The sequence below is a fragment of the Balaenoptera acutorostrata genome, chromosome 2, assembly GCF_949987535.1.
Source record: "Balaenoptera acutorostrata chromosome 2, mBalAcu1.1, whole genome shotgun sequence".
NCBI lineage: Eukaryota > Metazoa > Chordata > Mammalia > Artiodactyla > Balaenopteridae > Balaenoptera > Balaenoptera acutorostrata.
This window is the reverse complement of record NC_080065.1, coordinates 180,916,987-180,938,741: the sequence shown is the minus strand read 5'-3', so window position 1 is coordinate 180,938,741 and position 21,755 is coordinate 180,916,987. Positions and strand designations below refer to the sequence as shown.

The following is a 21,755-nucleotide window of genomic DNA, read 5'->3' as shown; positions in this document are numbered from 1 at the left end:
AGCAACGATATATATATATATTTTCCCTTTTTCTCTTTTTGTGAGTGTGTATGTGTATGCTTCTGTGTGTAATTTTGTCTGTATAGCTTTGCTTTTACCATCTGTCCTAGGGTTCTGTCTGTCCTTTGTTTTTTTTAGTATAGTTTTTAGCGCTTCTTATCACTGATGGATTTGTTTTTTTGTATTGGTTGCTCTCTTCTTTTTTCCTTTTTTTAAAATTACTTTTTAATTTTTTTTAATAATTATTTTTTATATTTTATTTTAATAAGTTTATTTTATTTCTTTTTTTCCTCTTTCTTTCTTTCTTTCTTCTCCCTTTTCTTCTGAGCCGTGTGGCTGACAGGGTCTTGGTGCTCCAACCAGGTCAAGCCTGTGCCTCTGAGGTGGGAGAGCCGAGTTCAGGACATTGGTCCACCAGAGACCTCCCCACTCCATGAAATATCGAACGGTGAAAGCTCTCCCAAGATCTCCATCTCAACGCTAAGACCCAGCTCCACTCAATGACCAGCAAGCTCCAGTGCTGGACACCCCATGCCAAACAACTAACAAGACAGGAACACAACCACACCCATTAGCAGAGAGGCTGCCTAAAATCATAATAAGGTCACAGACACCCCAAAACACACCACCAGATGCGGTCCTGCCCATCAGAAAGACAAGATCCAGCATCATCCACCAGAACACAGGTACTAATCCCCTCCACCAGGAAGCCTACACAACCCACTGAACCGACCTTAGCCATTGGGGGCAGACACCAAAAACAACGGGAACTACAAACCTGCAGCCTGCAAAAAGGAGACCCCAAACACAGTAAGTTAAGCAAAATGAGAAGACAGAGAAACACACAGCAGATGAAGGAGCAAGGTAAAAATGCACCAGACCAAAAAATGAAGAGGAAATAGGCAGCCTACCTGAAAAAGAATTCAGAGTAATGACAGTAAAGATGATAGAAAATCTTGGAAATAGAATGGAGAAAATACAAGGAACGTTTAACAAGGACCTAGAAGAACTAAACAGTAAACAAACAATGATGAACAACACAATAAATGAAATGAAAAATTCTCTAGAAGGAATCAATAGCAGAATAACTGAGGCAGAGGAACGGATAACTGACCTGGAAGATAAAATAGTGGAAATAACTACTGCAGAGCAGAATAAAGAAAAAAGAATGAAAAGAATTGAGGAGAGCCTCAGAGACCTCTGGGACAACATTAAATACACCAACATTTGAATTATAGGGGTCCCAGAAGAAGAAGAGAAAAAGAAAGGGATTGAGAAAATATTTGAAGAGATTATAGTTAAAAACTTCCCTAATATGGGAAAGGAAATAGTTAATAAGTCCAGGAAGCACAGAGTCCCATACAAGATAAATGCAAGGAGAAACATGCCAAGACACATATTAATCAAACTATCAAAAATTAAATACAAAGAAAAAATATTAAAAGCAGCAAGGGAAGAACAACAAATAACATATAAGGGAATCCCCATATGGTTAACAGCTGACCTTTCAGCAGAAACTCTGCAAGCCAGAAGGGAGTGGCAGGACATATTTAAAGTGATGAAAGGGAAAAACCTACAACCAAGATTACTCTATCTAGAAAGGATCTCATTTAGATTCAATGGAGAAATTAAAACCTTTACAGACAAGCAAAAGCTAAGGGAATTCAGCACTACCAAACCAGCTTTACGACAAATGCTAAAGGAACTTCTCTAGGCAGGAAACACAAGAAAAGGAAAAGACCTACAATGACAAACCCAAAACAATTAAGAAAATGGTAATAGGAACATACATATCGTTAATTACCTTAAATGTAAATGGATTAAATTCTCCAACCAAAACACATAGACTGGCTGAATGGATACAAAAACAAGACCCGTATATATGCTGCCTACAAGAGACCCACTTCAGACCTAGGGACACATACAGACTGAAAGTGAGGGGATGGAGAAAGGTATTCCATGCAAATGGAAATCAAAAGAAAGCTGGAGTAGCAATTCTCATATCAGACAAAATAGACTTTAAAATAAAGACTATTACAAGAGACAAAGAAGGACACTACATAATGATCAAGGGATCAATCCAAGAAGAAGATATAACAATTGTAAATATTTATGCACCCAACATAGGAGCACCTCAGTACATAAGGCCAAGGCTAACAGCCATAAAAGGGGAAATCGACAGTAACACAATCATAGTAGGGGACTTTAACACCCCACTTTCACCAATAGACAGATATCCAAAATGAAAATAAATAAGGAAACACAAGCTTTAAATGATACATTAAACAAAATGGACTTAATTGATATTTATAGGACATTCCATCCAAAAACAACAGAATACACTTTCTTCTCATGTGCTCATGGTACATTCTCCAGGATAGATCACAACTTGGGTCACAAATCAAGCCTTGATAAATTTAAGAAAATTGAAATCGTATCAAGTATCTTTTCCGACCACAACGCTATGAGACTAGATATCAATTACAGGAAAAATATCTGTAAAAAATACAAACACATGAAGGTTAAACAATACACTATTCAATAACCAAGAGATCACTGAAGAAATCAAAGAGGAAATCAAAAAATACCTAGAAACAAATGACAATGAAAACACGATGACCCAAAACCTATGGGATGCAGCAAAAGCAGTTCTAAGAGGGAAGTTTATAGCAATACAATCCTACCTCAAGAAACAAGAAACCTCTCAAATAAACAACCTAACCTTACACCTAAAGCAATTAGAGAAAGAAGAACAAAAATACACCAAAGTTAGCAGAAGGAAAGAAATCATAAAAATCAGATCAGAAATAAATGAAAAAGAAATGAAGGAAACAATAGCAAAGATCAATAAAACTAAAAGCTGGTTCTTTGAGAAGATAAACAAAATTGATAAACCATTAGCCAGACTCATCAAGAAAAAAAGGGCGAAGATTCAAATACATAGAATTAGAAATGAAAAAGGAGAAGTAACAACTGACACTGCAGAAATACAAAGGATCATGAGAGATTACTACAGACAACTATATGTCAATAAAATGGACAGGCTGGAAGATATGGACAAATTCTTAGAAAAGTAAAACCTTCTGAGACTGAACCAGGAAGAAACAGAAAATACAAACAGACCAACACAAGCACTGAAATCGAAACTGTGATTAAAAATCTTCCAACAAACAAAACACCAGGATCAGATGGTTTCACAGGCAAATTCTATCAAACATTTAGAGAAGAGCTAACACCTATCCTTCTCAAACTCTTCCAAAATATAGCAGAGGGAGGAACACTCCCAAACTCATTCTACGAGGCCACCATCACCCTGATACCAAAACCAGACAAAGATGTCACAAAGAAAGAAAACTACAGGCCAATATCACTGATGAACATAGATGCAAAAATCCTCAACAAAATACTAGCAAACAGAATCCAAAAGCACATTAAAAGGATCCTACACCATGATCAAGTGGGGTTTATCCCAGGAATGCAAGGATTCTTCAATATACGCAAATCAATCAATGTGATACACCATATTAACAAATTGAAGGAGAAAAACCATATGATCATCTCTATAGATGCAGAAAAAGCTTTTGACAAAATTCAACACCCATTCATGATAAAAACCCTCCAGAAAGTAGGTAGAGGGAACTTATCTCAACATAAAAAAGGCCATATATGACAAACCCACAGCCAACATCATTCTCAATGGTGAAAAACTGAAACCATTTCCACTAAGATCAGGAACAAGACAAGGTTGCCCACTCTCACCACTATTATTCAACATAGTTTTGGAAGTTTTAGCCACAGCAATCAGAGAAGAAAAAGAAATAAAAGGAATCCAAATCAGAAAAGAAGAAGTAAAGCTGTCACTGTTTGCAGATGACATAATATCATACATAGAGGATCCTAAAGATGCTACCAGAAAACTATTAGAGCTAATCAGTGAATTTAGTAAAGTAGCAGGATACAAAATTATTGCACAGAAATCTCTTTCATTCCTGTACACTAACGATGAAAAATCTGAAAGTGAAATTAAGGAAACACTCCCATTTACCATTGCAACAAAGACAATAAAATACCTAGGAATAAACCTACCTAAGGAGACAAAAGGCCTGTGTGCAGAAAACTGTAAGATGCTGATGAAAGAAATTAAAGATGATACAAACAGATGGAGAGATATACCATGTTCTTGGATTGGAAGAATCAACATTGTAAAAATGACTATCCTACCCAAAGCAATCTACAGATTCAAAGCAATCCCTATCAAATTATCACTGGCATTTTTCACAGAACTAGAACAAAAAATTTCACAATTTGTATGGAAACACAAAAGACCCCGAATAGCCAAAGCAAACTTGAGAAAGAAAAACGGAGCTGGGGGAATCAGGCTCCCTGACTTCAGACTATACTACAAAGCTACAGTAATCAAGACAGTATGGTAATGGCACAAAAACAGAACTATAGATCAATGGAACAGGATAGAAAGCCCAGAGATAAACCCACGAACATATGGTCACCTTATCTTTGATAAAGGAGACAAGCATATACAGTGGAGAAAAGACAGCCTCTTCAATAAGTGGTGCTGGGAAAATTGGACAGATACATGTAAAAGTATGAAATTAGAACACTCCCTGACACCATGCACAAAAATAAACTCAAAATGGATTAAAGACCTAAGTGTAAGGCCAGACACTATCAAACTCTTAGAGGAAAACATAGGCAGAACACTCTATGACATAAATCACAGCAAGATTCTTTCTGACCCAGCTCCTAGAGAAATGGAAATAAAAACACAAATAAACAAATGGGACCTAATGAAACTTCAAAGCTTTTGCACAGCAAAGGAAACCGTAAACAAGACCAAAAGATAACCCTCAGAATGGGAGAAAATATTTGCAAATGAAGCAACTGACAGAGGATTAATCTCCAAGATTTACAAGCAACCCATGCAGCTCAATAACAAAAAAACGAACAACCCAATCCAAAAATGGGCAGAAGACCTAAATAGACATTTCTCCAAAGAAGATATACAGATTGCCAACAGACACATGAAAGAATGCTCAACATCATTAATCATTAGAGAAATGCAAATCAAAACTACAATGAGACATCATCTCACACCGGTCAGAATGGCCATCATCAAAAATTCTAGAAACAATAAATGCTGGAGAGGGTGTGGAGGAAAGGGAACACTCTTGCACTGTTGGTGGGAATGTAAATTGATACAGCCACTATGGAGAACAGTATGGAGGTTCCTTAAAAAACTACAAATAGAACTACCATACGACCCAGCAATCCCACTACTGGGTATATACCCTGAGAAAACCATAGTTCAAAAAGAGTCATGTACCAAAATGTTCATTGCAGCTCTATTTACAATAGCCAGGACATGGAAGCAACCTAAGTGTCCATCATCGGATGAATGGATAAAGAAGATGTGGCACATATATACAATGGAATATTACTCAGCCATAAAAAGAAATGAAATGGAGGTATTTGTAATGAGGTGGATGGAGTTAGAGTCTGTCATACAGAGTGAAGTAAGTCAGAAAGAGAAAAACAAATACAGTATGCTAACACATATATATGGAATCTAAGGGAAAAGAAAAAAAAGGCCATGAAGAACCTAGTGGCAAGACAGGAATAAAGACACAGACCTACTAGAGAATGGACTTGAGGATATGGGGAGGGGGAGTGGGGAGATGTGACAGGGTGAGAGAGTGTCATGGACATATATACACTACCAAATGTAAAATAGATAGCTAGTGGGAAGCAGCTGCATAGCACAGGGAGATCAGCTCGGTGCTTTGTGACCACCTAGAGGGGTGGGATGGGTAGGGGGGGAGGGAGGGAGATGCAAGAGGGAAGAGATATGGGAACATATGTATATGTATAACTGATTCACTTTGTTATAAAGCAGAAACTAACACACCATTGTAAAGCAATTATACTTCAATAAAGATGTTTAAAAAACAAACAAACAAACAAACAAACCAAAAAAACCCCACATGGCAAAGACAAAATATAGAGGAAAATGCAACTCATCACAAAGGCTAATTTATTAATATTAATGAACTTATTAATATTAATAAGTTAATATTAATAACTTATTAATATTAATGAACCAAGCAATAAGAAAAAGACCAAGAATCCATGAGAGAAAAGGGCAAATTCTAAGAACACACAATTCACCAAAAAATTCAAATGGCTCTCGTAAAAAGAAAAATATAAAGTGAAAGACCAAAATTCCTTTCATCATTTATCAATGAGAATTTTTTTTAAGTTTAATAGGATCATGTAATGGCCAGGATGTGGGGGAAAATGGCACTCACATACCACAATAAGGGGGGAAGTGAATTAATCCAGTTCCCCTCCACATGGACCTTTCCCTGGGGCTGCTTGAGTATCTTCATGGCATGGTGGATGGCTTCTCCTAGAAAGGCAGCAATTTAAGAGACCAAAGAGTAAGCTTCAGTGTCGTAATAGGGAAGAACCTTTGTATTCTATTACAAAGGGATGTTGCCTATAAGCTTAAATTATACATAATGGCCCATCTCCAGGAACCCTGCTTCCCAGGTGAAGAGCAGTAAGCCAAAATATTCTACCTCTTTTTTAAGCTCACAGGAAACCTCCTGACCAGTCTCACCCGTGAATGGCTTCAGGAAGGAAGAAATTAACACATCCCCTCAGGAATCTGGCCAGAACCAGGAAATGTTGATATTTGCAACAACTTACTGCCTTTTTTTACTTTATCGCCTCACCTCCCACTCTTTGTTCTATAAAACAAACTAACATCCAAACCTGGGCAAGATGGTTCTTTGGGACATTAGTCCACCACCTTCTCGGTCTGCTGGCTTTCTGAATAAAGTCGCTATTCCTTGACCCAACACCTCCTCTCTCGATTTTTTTGGCCTGCCGTGCAGCAAGCAGTATGAGCTTGGACTCGGTAACACAAGAAATGAGCCCAGGGAATAACCACCTCGCCCTCCCTCTCCTCCCTCTCCCCACTCTCCACCCTTCCAGGTCTCCACCTTGGCAATGAGGGCAATGTTACTGTCAGAACACACTGAAGCCAGAGGGCAAGGGTGCCTGTTGCAGCTCACATAGGTCGGCCTTTGTGGGCAGAGAACATGGTGAAATTGCATGGAGCGTGGTCCTGGGGAGGGACAAACAGAAGCCATCAGCTTAGCATTTGATCCAAATCCAAACTCCCTTCCTGATAAACAAACAGTGAATAAAATAGGAATTTGCACTACTTCCCCAATGTGCTAGAAAAGCATATAAATTCACACTTCAGTCACCAGGCATGGTGCTAAGGGCTTTCAGGTATTAACTCATTTAACCCTCTCAGGATCCCTATAAGGAAGATATCATTATCCCTGTTTTCAGCCGTCATGCGCTGCTCAGATCTCCCTTTTTGAGAACCTGTCATGGGGATACAATAAATTGACCACCTCCAGCTGCTGCATCTTCAGACCTGCTTCAGGGTTCACACCAAAGCCACGTTGTCCCTGGGCTGCTCCCAACTAATGCCTGAGCCTGATGGATGGGAGGACCAGAGCCAGGTCATTTCTGCCCAATGCAGGACCCCTCTGACAGGCACTCTTTGCCCTGGGGCACCCCAATGGCCTTACAGAGACTTTCTCAGCACTGCGCTGACAGCTCCTTTTCCCATTTATCCACACATCTGAGTCTGTTTTGGTGTCCGCTTTTCAGAGAACCTGAGTTAGGATGCGATTTTTCAGATGAGGAAACCGAGACAGGGAGGCACAGAGGGATTAAGTGACTTGCCCAAGGTCACGCAGCTCCTAAGAGATTAAAAATCTGACAATCTCACTCCAGAATCAGTACTCTTAAGCATTCTGCTACGAGAGAGAGGCACAGACACAGAGAGACAGAGAGAGAAAGAGAAAGAGAGAGAAACAGAAGAGAAGCAAAACATCTGAAAGTCTCCTTATCATCATGATTTTGTAATCTCTCTAGCCCATTTGAATTAGGATTTTCTGCTACTTTGATCCATTTTTCCAAAGGCTAAAAACAAAAACACCTGTAGAGCATCCTGCTTTTTAATTCCAAAATACGCCCTGAAGATGGCAGTGTTTCACCACTCTAAACCCACAAACCAAAATGTTTCTAGAACCAAGGGTAGTAACCAGTGAGGCAGTACTTTGTTTTGTAACCTGCAGATACTGATTGTAGAGTACACATTGGTTAACTAACCCAGGAATGAGTTTCTTTCTCTTTCAGCATATGTATCAACTGACCAGAGGACCCAAACCCAGAGCTACAAAATGCCAGATGAAATTGCCATCCCCCTCATCTCTCTGTGCACCAGAATACTGGTTGTGACTTTTACAAAATAGCAACAAAGTAAAAGCAAGAAATGGGAATGCTCTCTATAGTCATCAGTATGAGAGACGTTAATTCACATTTGTTCCCGTAACAGGTGGTCCCCATGGACATGGGGTGGCTAAAAAGAAACTGGGATCCTAGTATGGTGTCAAACAGCCTGGTTACAATATATGAGAAGCATCTACATTTCAGGCTCATTTCTTTGTTCACAACCTAGATAAGAGAGCAAAAACAGTTAATGATTGCAGTGAACTCTCTGTTGGCGCTGGCCAGCAGAATCATCTTTTCATCTCTTTGTGGCTTCAAGCTCTTGTTAAAATGCCTCCCCTGATGACTAACATATGTCCATCCTCTGAAACCCACCATCACCAATTAGACATTTAAGTCAATTAGCGCTTGATTTCTTTCATCCTCCCATTTAGAACCATAAATTGATCTTCTAGAATCCAACTACAAAATGATTCACTCAGAACAAGGGAAATTTCTTAAACATCACAAACATTATAGCCTTGACATTTGTGAAAATCATGATCACTTGCCCAACAGTCACTGCTTCTGTGGTCATCTTATTTAAAACGGCAACCCCTCGGCCCCGCTGTAATGGACTGAATGTCTGTGTCCCCCCAGAATTCATATGTTGAAGCCCTAACCCCCAGTGTGGCTGTATTTGGAGATGGTGCTTCTAAGGAAGTAATTAAAGTTAAATGAGGTCAGCAGGGGCCAAATCCAGGAGGATTTGTTTCCTTATAAGAGGAGACACCAGATAGCTCACTTTCTTTACCACTGAAAGGCCATGTGAGGATGCAACAAGAAAGCAGCCGTCTGCAAGCCAGGAAGAGAGCTCTCCCCAGGATCTGAATCAGCCAGCATCTGGATCTGGGACCTTCAGCCTCCAACACTGTAAGAAAAAAGATTTCTGTGATTTAAACCACCCAGTCTGTGGTATTTTGTTATGGCAGCCCTAGCAAACTAATACACTCCATACCCACTTTCCCTGTATTTTTCTCCTAGAACAGATAACTTCTAACATACTGTATATAACTTTCTTATTTCTGGTTTCATAGTCAGAAATGTACCACCTGAGATGCTTACAATTGAAAAGAAAAAAAAAGCTGAAAACAAATGAGACCAATAGCCAGCTTAAGAAATTATAAACAGAACAACACAATAAACAAGTAGAATGAGGGCAATAATAAAGACGACAAAGCAAAAAATTTAAAACAAAGATACCGGGAGGGATAAATTAGGAGTTTGGGATTAACATATACACACCACTATATATAAAATAGATAGACAACAAGGACCTACTGTATAGCACAGTGGACTATACTCAATATTTTTTAATAACCTATAAAGGGGTGGGGGTGGGTGAAATGAGTGAAGGGGGTCAAAAGGTACAGACTTATAGCTATAAAATAAATAATTCCTGGGGATGTAATGTACAGCATGGTGATACAGTTAATGATACTCTTGTATATTTGAACGTTGCTAAGACAGGAGATCTTAAAAGTCCTCAATCACAAGAAAAAAAAAATGTAACTATGTATGGTGACAGATGTTAACTAAATTTATGGTGGTGATAATTTCATAGTATATATAAATATTGAACAATGATGTTGTGCATCTGAAACTAACATAATGCTGTATGTCAGTTATACATCAATTTAAAAGAAAACTAGGATTCACATTTTTAAAAAAAAAGACTGGCACATGAGGATTTCTTCTGCCAGGAGCATCTTGACAATATCAACGCTGGTGGTGAATATTAGCTAACACCTAGCAAGGACCCTCTATGCCCCTTACACAAAATAACTCTTAATCTACACGATACCTCGAATCGGGTAACTCTGCTATTGTATTCGTTTTCTACTTTTTTTCTCATGAAAATTTTTAAAATTTTTTATTGCAGTAGAGTTGATTTACAATGTTGTGTCAGTTTCAGGTGTACAGCAAAATAATTCAGATAGATAGGTAATAGATAGATAGATAGATAGATTCTTTTTAGACTCTCTTTCATTATAGGTTATTAGAAGATATTGAGTATATTTCCCTGTGCTATGCAGTAGGTCCTTGTTGGTTATCTATTTTATACATAGTCGTGTGTATCTATGTATACACGCTAGGAATTAATCCCAAACTCCTAATTGGTATTAGTTTCCTATTGCTGTGTAACAAATTTAACAACTTGAAACAACACACACATTTATTGTTACACAATTTCTGTGGACCAGGCAGGAATCTGGGCACCCCTTAGCTAGGTCTCATCGTCTCTCAACACTGCAATCAAGTTGTCCACCGGGCTGCATCCTCATACGGAGGCTCGACTGGGGAAGAATAGGCTCCCAAGTGCATTCAGGCTGTTGGTAGAGTTCATTACCCCCTGGTTTGGGGACAGATGACACCAGCTTTGTACCAGCTATTCGTTGGAGGCCACTCTAAGGTCCTGGGGCTGCCACAGTTCCTTACGAGTAGCCCTTTTCATAGCCTCTTCAAGGCCACCAGTAAAATCTCTGTGTCCAACTTGCTAAGATTAGACTCATACAATGTTCCATAAACATGAGAGAGGCATCTCATCATTTTTCCCACAGTTCATTGTCATATATGCTGCCCATCCTCAATGGGAGGAGATTATACAAACTGTGGATACCAGAAAGTGGGAATTATTGATCGGAGGTCACCTTAAAGTGTGTCCATCACAGCTATAATCCCCAACGTGACAGGACACAGAAAAGGGGTGTCCTGGTGATGCTCTTTCAACTCTCTGAGGCTGGGGTCCCCCATCTGTGGAACACAGGGCTGTCCTGAGCATTCCACCATGCGCGGTTCATGCAACGACCTCACACACCATGGTACTCGTTCCCTGAGGCTTGAAAGTATGTATTTATCAATGATAAAAATGTGCTTAATGCCTTTTCTGTCTTATCCAATTTAATCTCATAACAACCCTACAGTGGAGGTTCTATGATGACCTCCTTTTAAAACATGAGGAAACTGGGGCTTAGAGAAGTATAATGAGTTGTCTAAGATCACCTGGTGAAAAAAACCAGGCAATTCACAGATCTCTGACTTTAAAGACTTGTGGTGAACCAGTTCATACCTCTGTGATACCCTTAACCATGGGAACACTTCCTTTCCCTTCCTCTGTGGGTTACTGTTCAGCATTCTGTATTTTCCAGGACATCCAGGGAGGGGCTATGCTCAGAAATCTCACAAGGGTATCTCTTTGTCTCTCCCAATGCTGGAATGCCACGTTTACCCATAGGTGTATCAAACAGCCCAGTGTGAGACAGAGTAACTTGCTGTGTGACCTTTGGGAGTTCACTGTCCCTCTCTGTTTCAATTTCTGAATCTGCCAATGAGAAGAAGCTCCTTGAGGTCCCAACATCTCTGGTTGTGGTAGACTGGGTTCTCTGAGAAAAAGACTCTGAGATCTTTCAGCCTGCCATCATCTGACAGATGGGTAAATCTTTCACCCAGCCAAGCCATCAGCTGACCCAAGAGATCACACACGGCAGCCTGGACTAAAAGAACTGCTTGGGTGGCTCATGGAGTAGTGAGAAATAATCACTGTTGCTTGTTTTAAGTCACTAAGTATTGGAGTGTTTGTTACACAGCAATAAACAGAGATGGAGGTTTATATGGAGGAGGTTTGTCTGGGATAACTTGGGATCAACATAAGTAAGGGAAATAAGTCTGAACGAGGGACGGATTAAACTTCGAAGCAGCTGCAACCAGCACCTTACCTGATCTCCTGCAGAGCATTAAAATGGTGGTGATTCATCAGAGTTGCCCCACATTGTACTAGTTTACCAGAGCTGCTGTAACAAAGCTCCACAGACCGGGGGAATGAACAGACATTTATTGTCTCACAGTTCTGGAGGCTGGAAGTCCGAGATCAAGGTGTCTGCAGGGTTGGTCCCTTCTGAGGGCTGTGAGAGGGAATCTGTTCTTTGCTTCTCTCCTAGCTTGTGACTTTTTGCTGGCAATCTTTAGCATTTCTTGGCTTGCAGACCCATTACCCCCATCTCTGCCTTCATCTTCACATGGTGTTCTCCCTGTGTGCATGTCTGTGTCCAAATTTCCCCCTTTCGTAAGGACCCCAGTCATATCAGATTAGGGGCCCAGGCTACTCCAGGTCCACCTCACCTTAACCAAATGAATTACATCTACAATATAATTTCCCAATAAGGTCACATTCTTTTTTAAAATTTTTAGTGGAGTATAGTTGCTTTATGATGTTGTGTTAGTTTCTACTGTACAGCAAAGTGAATCAGCTATACATATACATATATCCCCTCTTCTTTGGATTTCCTTCCCATTTAGGTCACACAGTACATTAAGTATAGTTCCCTGTGCTATACAGCATGTTCCCATCAGTTGTCTATTTTATACATAGTATCAGTAGTGTATATGTGTCAACCCCAATCTCCCAGTTCCTCCCACCTCTTTCCCCCTTGGTATCCATACATTTGTTCTCTACGTCTGTGTCTCTCTTTCTGCTTTGCAGATAAGATCATCTTTCTGAGGTACTGGAGATTAGGACTTAAACGTATCTTTTTGTGGGGAGGGGGGCGCAATTGAACCCATAACATGCATTTAGCCGCAGGGGTCAGGCATTTGTACCCCTGGCCGGTTGTCAGATGTGACCGCCCCTAGGGAGGGGACATAACCTTGGACCAAGCATCTCCCTTAAGCTGAGGAAAGTTCTGGCAAAAAGGACTCAGTTGTGAGCCCCCAGCAGACAACCTCCCTGCTAGCTGGAAGAGTGAGCCCCTGGGTTCCAAAGAGATGGCGTGGGCGGTACAGCATGGCATCAACCACGGTGGCCCCCTGTGAGTCTCTGATTGTAACGAGGACTTCTAGAGGTGCCTGGGGTGGAAGATTCTGGGTGAGTCACCTTGAGGACCCAATCCCAGGCAGAACAGTCAGCTTCATGGGGCAGGGGGAGGGGTGAAACCATGCCCCAGGGGATTGGGTCAGCAGCCGTCAAGGAGGTTGGAGATCAAGAGCTAGAAAACTTGGATCTCATCACATCTCAGAGTCTAGACCACCCTCCAACCCTGTTATCCCTGATAAGAGTATCACCTCCCTCTTCTGTTGAGTACTTCAGAGATACCAAAGCTTCCATGTGCTTCCTTTTGCTTGTGTACTAAGCTGGTGACAACCGTCTCATCTGTCATGCTGCTCACACTTGAGTCGGAGCCAGGGCCAGGGCCCCAGGGACCCTAAGCTGCATTGTCGTCACTTGGCCACAAGTTTGAGGAGTCTGTGTGGCCCACCTGGGCAAAGAGACCACCCACCCACCTGCTCACCTGAGGCTGAAGCATCCTTGAGATTCTTTCCTGGGGAGGAAAGCATTTTCCCTTTTCCACAAGGCTTCTATTGAATTTCACAAGCCCAGGGAGGCACAATTCAGGCTACCACCTAGCAGTGGCGTCAATTTTTTGGAGGACGGGGAACCTGGAGGGATATAGGGGGTGTGGGAAGGACACCCTGGAGGGAGCATGGAGGATAAACATTACTTCATTTGATCCTCACTATGGTCATATGAAGGAAGGTCTATCATCCTCAATCATAGAAGGGTAAAGTGAGACGTGTGGGCAATTGTTGCAGGACTGACTCTCGGTTCATTCACGCTTCCCCCACCTCCCCGAATGTAAACCCTCGGGCAGTCCTCCCCTCCCCCCATGCTGACTCTGGGGTCATCTACGTGACTTCCTTTGGGCAACAGGACAGTAGCAAACACTGCACTGACCACTCACCCTGGGGCAGGTCCATGTTCCCAGGAAGACATTTACAATACCTTAGCATCTAAGTCTCCAGCATGGTGGAATGCAGCAAGGTCTTGGGGGTCCCCTTGTATTCTTGCAGTGAGCTGCTTAGTATTTGGATCCTGGGGAGGTCTGGGTCCTTGAGGTAGCAGTAACTTACCAAATAGTATAGAAATAGTTCAATATTTAAAGCATTGGTTCAGCTCTACAGGTGTGTATCAGTGTATCATCAGCCCTGCTGCTAACAATATTTAACCTCCGGCTTCACTGTTATGAAGAACCTGGAGGTTTGTTCCCTCTCAAAACAGATCCCCACAACATCCCGGGAGATTTCCCTTCACCCACCCCATAGTCACAACCCCACCCAGTTCATAGGTCCTCGCTTGGACACCACACAGAAACAAGAGTATTCTCAGATAATTTATTCTGAATTTTCATATAAACAGGTAATTATCCCATATTTTACATGCAGAGCAATTTTGATATTCCAAAAAAAAAAAAAAAGGCAAATTCTGTACATGGTGGTACTTGGCTCTTGTAGGAAAACATTGAAAAAATAAGAATTGATCTCTTGGTGGGTTTTGCGTCTCCGAGTTGATTTCTGCATAAGCCGAGGCACATTTGATCCTGCATGGCTGATGTTGGACGGGAGGTGTCTGCCGCTGATACGCAGGGCCTGGGACCCCCAGGCCCACAAGGCAGAGAGTAAATAAGCCATTCCTGAATGTGTGTGTGGACACACACGCTTTGGGTTGGGGGAGGCTCTTCCTTTCTTCTCAAACGGGACCGAGAGCCCCAGATCCCTGGTCTGAGTTTTAACAAGGATTTTTAGGGCCCACACCCAGATTAAAACGCGGCTGGAGGCTGGTTCTGGACCTTGGCTGGTATGAGAAGATGACAGCGAGCTCAAAAAGTCATTGTTTCCCTCTGTTTCTGGGAGACCCCTAAGGAAACATTCACTTCCAGGCACAGCCTCTGAATGTCCATTGCATTCTCTCATGTCTTTGAAAGAACAAGTGCCCATCTGTTCTTTCTATCCAACCTCAACTCTGGTATAAATCAATATTCTGAAGAACATTCCAGATTTTCTGAAGGGACACCATTCTACAGGTATCATTTATATACAGTCAGCATGTCCCTGTTCCCCACTCCCAACAAAACCATCATTTCTGAATCGCCTATGTGCCAAGTGGCATCCGAACCCCAAACTTCCACCCGCCACAAAGTAGAAAAAGATTGTCGTTTGGGGGACTACAGCACATCCCATCATGTACCCAGATGGCGAGCATGGGCCAAGAAGCCCTGATGGTCTTCCTGCCCACTGACCAATGTTATGACGGCTACAAATAAACACCTCCCAACCCAACAAGCACATTTCATGGCAGACCATCCACTCTGGTTGGAGAAGAGTGGAAGACCTGTCCATCAGTTAGAGGCAGTCTCCAATGGTCTCGGCGTTGTTGGTGCAGATCTTTGCACCAATTCCCACATTTTCTTTCAGTTGTGTTCAACGTCTATCCAGAGAACCAGCAGCACTTCTTGCTTCTTACTAGCTTAAAAGGACAGAAAATCACCCAGAACAGCTCCCAGAATACAAACATTTCCAGACGTGTGTTTGACATCACTGGTCCAGAGAGAAACAACTATGTGGATTTTCCACATAAATAAAAAGGGGTTTTAAAATACTGAGACACCTTTCCACACAAACAACAAAAAGTGTCATCCAAAGCTGGCTTTGTTGCTTTTTTTTGTAACCCATCACTACAATCCTCCAGGACATCCATTTCTAGGACTAAAGTTCTGTTGTGACAGAGTCAACATTATCTGATGCAAAAAGAGGTTGTGACCCAAGCCTGCTTCCTCTTTCACTGCAGCAGCAGAGACAGCTAAGTGAAGTTGGGGAACTCCAGTTTACAACGGGCGGGCTCAGCACTCTACAGTACCTCTCCAGGGCAAGTGGAAGAAAGGCGACTCTGCAGGGGTGGTGCCTATAGGTATGGGAAGGGCAGCGAGGTTTGCTGAGTATGACACCACTCCTGCTGGCCCTGCCCAGACTTACACACGGGTTATCAAAGTGCCCCAAGGTCAAACAGTATCAGCTTGAGGTCAACCGAACCAAAACACAGGGGGGTCCAAGGTTTTGTTGCTAAAAGATGTGTTCAGCATCTTGGTGGGTTTGGGGTTGAGGTTTCTCAACATGCTCCCTTCCCACTCAGAGAATAAAAAGAGACTCTGCATTGGGTGTTTGTGTGCGAGGTGCCCATGACAGTGATTTTTTCCACCCCCACCCCCCCAGAAAAGCATCTCAATCTGAAAGGAGTGGAAATAAACCATGGAGAGCCCAGGGCACCTAGGTGCTCACACCAGGGGGATGCCATGGGACCATGGGGACACTGGCTCTGTACCAAAGCCTGTCTTTGCCCCAACAGGGGAACTTCCCTCACCAAAGAAGGGTAACTCAGGACTGCATGCCCCCCCTATGTCAGATACATCGTGATGGCCTGAAACTTGGTTCATTTCAAGGGCCACGGTATCAATGGATGGAACATCAAAAAAAAAAAAAAAAGGAAGATTAAATTCAGAGGAGAATATTATCAGCCAGAAAAAGGATCTATGCTCACATGAAAGCCATACTTCAGCCCAACTCCCTCCCTCAAAATTCTTACTGGTCCCTGGCATTCAGAATCAGCTGATACAAATTTTCCCTGATTCAGATCGGATCCAGGCAGAATTCTGAAGTCTCAAAGATGTCCATTATTGAATCACATCCTAACAATACACTGAGGTAGATTGTGCTGGGAAAAAAAAAATCATTACCCCACATTCACCTGTTTATTTTTCTTTGAAAAAAAAAATTTACATGCACTCCATTTCTTACGAAAGTGATTTTTTACAGTGATTTTTATATATTAAAATAAATAATTTTCCCCTAATATAAGAAAACCTTTCTGAATTAGAAAAATGTGAAAATTGCTGCTAGTGTACTATATGGCCACTACAAATTTACTGCGAAAAGAACAAAATACCTAGATCTACGTGTTTTGTCTTCTTTTTAATTTACGTACAGACCCTCTTTTATGTACAAAATAAATTTGGCGAAAATAATTTCTGTGCTCCTTGTACCCAATCACTGAGGCTCCCCAGAAATAGTCTGACATGCTGTCACTTCTCAAATCATATAAATAAGATAGCCAGAGGCAACTAGGATGTGTGTCTACCTGTGTTCTTCATCAAGAATTGAGAAGGTTCGGAGGTCACCATGGCATCTCTATCCTGTTCTTAAGCCCACAACTCTTAAGAGAAGAAAAGAAGGAAGCAATCAAAAACTTGTGAGAAAATGCACTCAATGGATAACCCATGGGTGATGATCTGGATGAACCAAAGTGATGAGTTCACCGTGGTCTTTATTTGAGCAGCTGTAGTTCTTTCCCCAAAGGGAAGCAACTGTGGCATCACGTTCCTTCGCAAGTTCTTGGTAGTGTGAAGGTCCTTAGCAGTTTCTCCTCCAGACTGTACTCTCTTAGGGACTGCAAGATCGGTAAGTACCTGAGAATTCAGCTCAGGCCCCACACCTGGCCCAGCTGAGGTCACTGGGCACAAAGCAGCTTCTGGGAAGTCAGCTCTGAGGACAGTCGGATGCCCTGAGGGCGGAGGGGACCAACAGGCACGTCTTCACATCGCTAGTGTTCTCCAAGTCCCCCTGTGCTGTCCCACTTTGGGATCTGACTGTGCTGTGTTTGCACGATCCCCGCAGGACGTGCACACACAGCTGAGGAAGCTCGAGAGGTACATGCATACAGGGAACCAGAAGATCCAAGAGCCACAAGTGTGTTCGAAGGCAGGGCTCAGCTTACCAGAAACCAAACCATCCATCAAACACCATCACCCACATGCTCAGCGTGGCCTGATCACGACGTCCAGAAGGCTTAGCAGCTACCGTGGCTTTAGTCCCAGAAAAATGGATGCCTTGAAGACCAAGGAAAGAGGCCACTGGTTCCTGGCTCCGCCTCCCCACACAGGCAGACAGAGCCCCATGCCCTACCCGCCCCCCGGGAACTGGTCAATAACTTATGAGGCTGATGCTGGAGATTTTTTTTTTTAAATTAAATATGTTACAAATATATTCTCAAAACTCTTCATCATCTCAGTTCTTCTTTTTTTTTTTTTTTTTTATGTCCTGGCTTTGTTTGGTCTTGAAAAGATCCATTATCACTCCAAACGACTCCCATGTCTCCTGGAAAACATTTTTCACCAAAGTTAAGGGAGAGAAGACTCCTGAGGCTAAACTTGGGACTGAAGGAGAATCTTGAGGGCACAGTCTCCCAGTAGATAAGAAGGAAGGGGGGGGGAGCAGATCAGGGGCTCACACACTCCAGAAGAGCAGAACCTTCATGGGCTGACCCCCAAAGCGGCCACTCAGCACGCATGATTTGCACACACACACACACACACACACATGCACACGCACGAGTACGCACGTGAGCCACACCCCAGGACTGCAAAACTATATCCAAAGTACAAAAGCAGCAGCTATTGGTCAATTTGAGGAACTGATTTTGTGAAGGAAAAAAAAAAAAAAATCCTTCTGGATGAAAAAAACTTTCCTGAAGCCCACTCTGCAAAGTTTGGAATTCTACTAGGACAGGGTTTTGGGGGGGGGGGGTTTGTTTTTTGTTTGTTTGTTTTCTTTCTTTCTAACTTTTGTTCCACAAACAAGATTTATGTTTTACACTGTAGCTCAGACACCAGCAAAAAAAAAAAAAAAAAAACTTTGTAAAAACAGGTGCTTTCTTTCAATCTGCTAGGAAAAAAAAAAAAAGTAACATCCGGGCTTAAAACCTCGGTGGTCCAAAAGGACAGCAGCCGTGGAAAGCCCTTTCCCATCTAGGTTCACAGTTAAGTTCTCAGATGACTAGTCAAATTGGCAATCAAACCAATGTGTCTTAAGTCAGAAGAGGAATAGAAATGGATAGGTATGATCTCTGAGCTCCGTTTGACACTGCGGCTGAGTCGTGTGAAAATCCTGAGTTTTCTGAAGGCCTTCAAACCAGAGGAAAGTGAACACAGGAACCATTCCCCCGAGCAGGGGCCGTTAGGAAGGATTAGACCGGGGCAGAGTCAGAATGCGTCCGTTTTTCTTGCCCCCGTTCATGTGGGTGTAGGGGATGTGCTCCTCATAGTTTCTCTTTAGCCCCAGCGCGGACCCTCCATCCCGGCCCCCGGCCTCCTCCCTCTGCGCATGTGACGACCGGTCCAGGGGGACACTCTCCATGTCCTCAAATTCCATCTCCAGCTCCTCGCTCTCGGGCACCTTGTTCTCCTCGCTGTGGAAGAAGGAAACTTCGGGGAAACTGGGGTGCAGCTCGTCCTTGAGCAGGTCGACAATCTCCAGGAAGGTCGGCCGCATCTTGGGGTTGAACTGCCAGCACATGCGCATCAGGTCGGTGCTGCAGGACAGAGGGCACGTGGGGAGTGAGGCGCGGGGCCCCCCGCCAACCGGCCACCTCCCCACCCCTCGCCTGTGGCCCACACCCACGGGGACAAGTGCCCAGCACCGGAAAGGCGACAGTCAAGCAGAAACAGCGATTCTAGGGGCGCTGAAAGATGGTTTTCTAACGAGAGTCAAGGGGGCTGTCTCATCCCCAAACCAGATCCAGAAGGGCCTCTCCTGATGTTACTACATGCTGAAGACCAGGGTTCATCGTTTGTTTCTTTTAATTTGTATTATTTATTTATTTTTATGTTTCTGGCCGCGCCACCCGGCTTGCGGGATCTTTGTTCCCCGACCAGGAATCGAACCCGTGCCCGCTGCAGTGGAAGCATGGAGTCCTAACCACTGGACCGCCAGGGAAGTCCCCATCATTTTTTTAAAAATTGAAGTATGATTGATTTACAATGATGTGTTAGTTTCAGGTGTACAGCAAAGTGATTCAGTTATATATATATATATACACACACACATATATATAAAAGAATATATATATTCTTTTTAAGATTATTTTCCCTTATAGATTATTACAAAATATTGAGTATAGTTCCCTGTGCTATACAGTAGGTCCTTGTTGTTTATCTATTTTATATATGGTAGTGTGTATCTGTTAATCCCAACCTCCTAATTTATCCCTCCTCCCCCTTTCCCCTTTGGTAACTGTAAGTTTGTTTTCGATGTCTGTGGGTCTGTTTTCTGTCGGCTCCTCACTCTATATGTACATCCCTGCACCTGATGAGGGCAGCTGGGTGGACTGACCCTAGAGGGCCAGTTCTGAGTGGCTGTCTTGCAGGCCCAGCCCCCGCTCTCTGGAGGGTGGGGGGTGGCGGGGGGGTGGAGACTATGACTTTACCTAGGACAGGCCCCGAGGGCTTGGGATTTCCAGTTTACCTCCTCCTTTCCCCACTGTAACTTCTTCTAGGGCAGGGGGTGGCAAACTTCAGCCCTGGACCAAATATGGCCCCCTGAGTGTTTTTGTAAATAAAGTTTTATTGGCACGCAGCCACACCCATCCAATTATCCATCATCCACGGCTGCTTCCAGCTACAAGGCAGAGAGCCACCCAGCCCACAAAGCTGAAAATATTTACACTATGGCCCTTTAGAGAAAAAGTTTGCAGGCCCCCCACCCTAGGGTCTACATGTAATTTCCCTGGTCCTGGAACTACACCTAGCTGCTAATTGGCTTGGCAAGGAAAGACCCTTCATGAAGAGATGCTTAAAAATATTTTACTCAGAGTTTCTAAGTAACTCTGCTTCATATTTTTTTTTTTTTTGCATATGAGGTTTCTTCAAACTACGTTTCTAAACAGCTATCTTATTCTTTTGAGGATGAAGCATCAAAATGGCCTCCCTCCATGGATTTTTTTCAGGAGGACAAAGTTTTTTCTTAAGAAACACTGATAAGGGAATTTATATGTAGTAAATGCTTATTGTAGAAAGTTAGAAAACACCCAAAAATATGGAGAAAATACAGCTTGTGCACAACTCTGCTTCAGATATAACCTCTTGTCTTTTCTATCTGGATACATTTGGAAATGTAATTTACACACATTTATTACACTTATTTTAACATAAGCTAATCCATTGAGTTATAAAATATATCATAAGCATCATCTGAAATGTCAATTTCTGTATCGTATTATTTTATCAATTTACTTGGCAATTCTCATATTGTTGGATGTTTTGATCATTTCTTTTTTTTTTTTGAGATTTAAATAACATTGCTGTGAGTAGCTATGACAACAGGGTGATAAGAAAGATTATCTAACCATACCACTGACAGAATTGAATATTGAAACTCTCCTTTCTTTCCTCCCTCCCTCCCTCCCTCCTTCCCTTCCTTCCTTTCTTCCTTCCTTCTATTGCTAGTTTAGGAAGATAGTACTTTCTTTATTTTACTTTACATTTATTGGACTATTATGACGCTGGATAATTTGGTAAGTGTTTAATGATGTGCATTTGGTGTTTGTGTTGTACAGTTGTTCCTACAACAAAAATTTAAGACAAATATTGGGAGGGGAATATGTCATACATACCCCTGACAATTTTTTTTTTTTTAGTGTTTATGCTCGGTGATTTCTTTTTTCCACTTTTAATGAGATATAATTGACATATACCACTGTATTATTTTCCTGACAAAAATGTTAAGTG

The 21,755-nt window shown here is 42.2% G+C and overlaps 1 protein-coding gene across 1 annotated transcript in view; it reads right to left on the bottom strand.

The window, feature by feature from the left end:
- Positions 1–14,521: 14,521 nt before the first annotated feature.
- The window catches only part of INSR (insulin receptor), a 136,876-nt gene continuing 129,642 nt past the window's right edge, over positions 14,522–21,755 (bottom strand). Inside the window, 1 exon segment of the mRNA XM_057540888.1 lies at positions 14,522–19,561. Within this exon segment, the coding sequence (XP_057396871.1) occupies positions 19,207–19,561 (355 nt within the window). The 3' untranslated portion in view covers positions 14,522–19,206.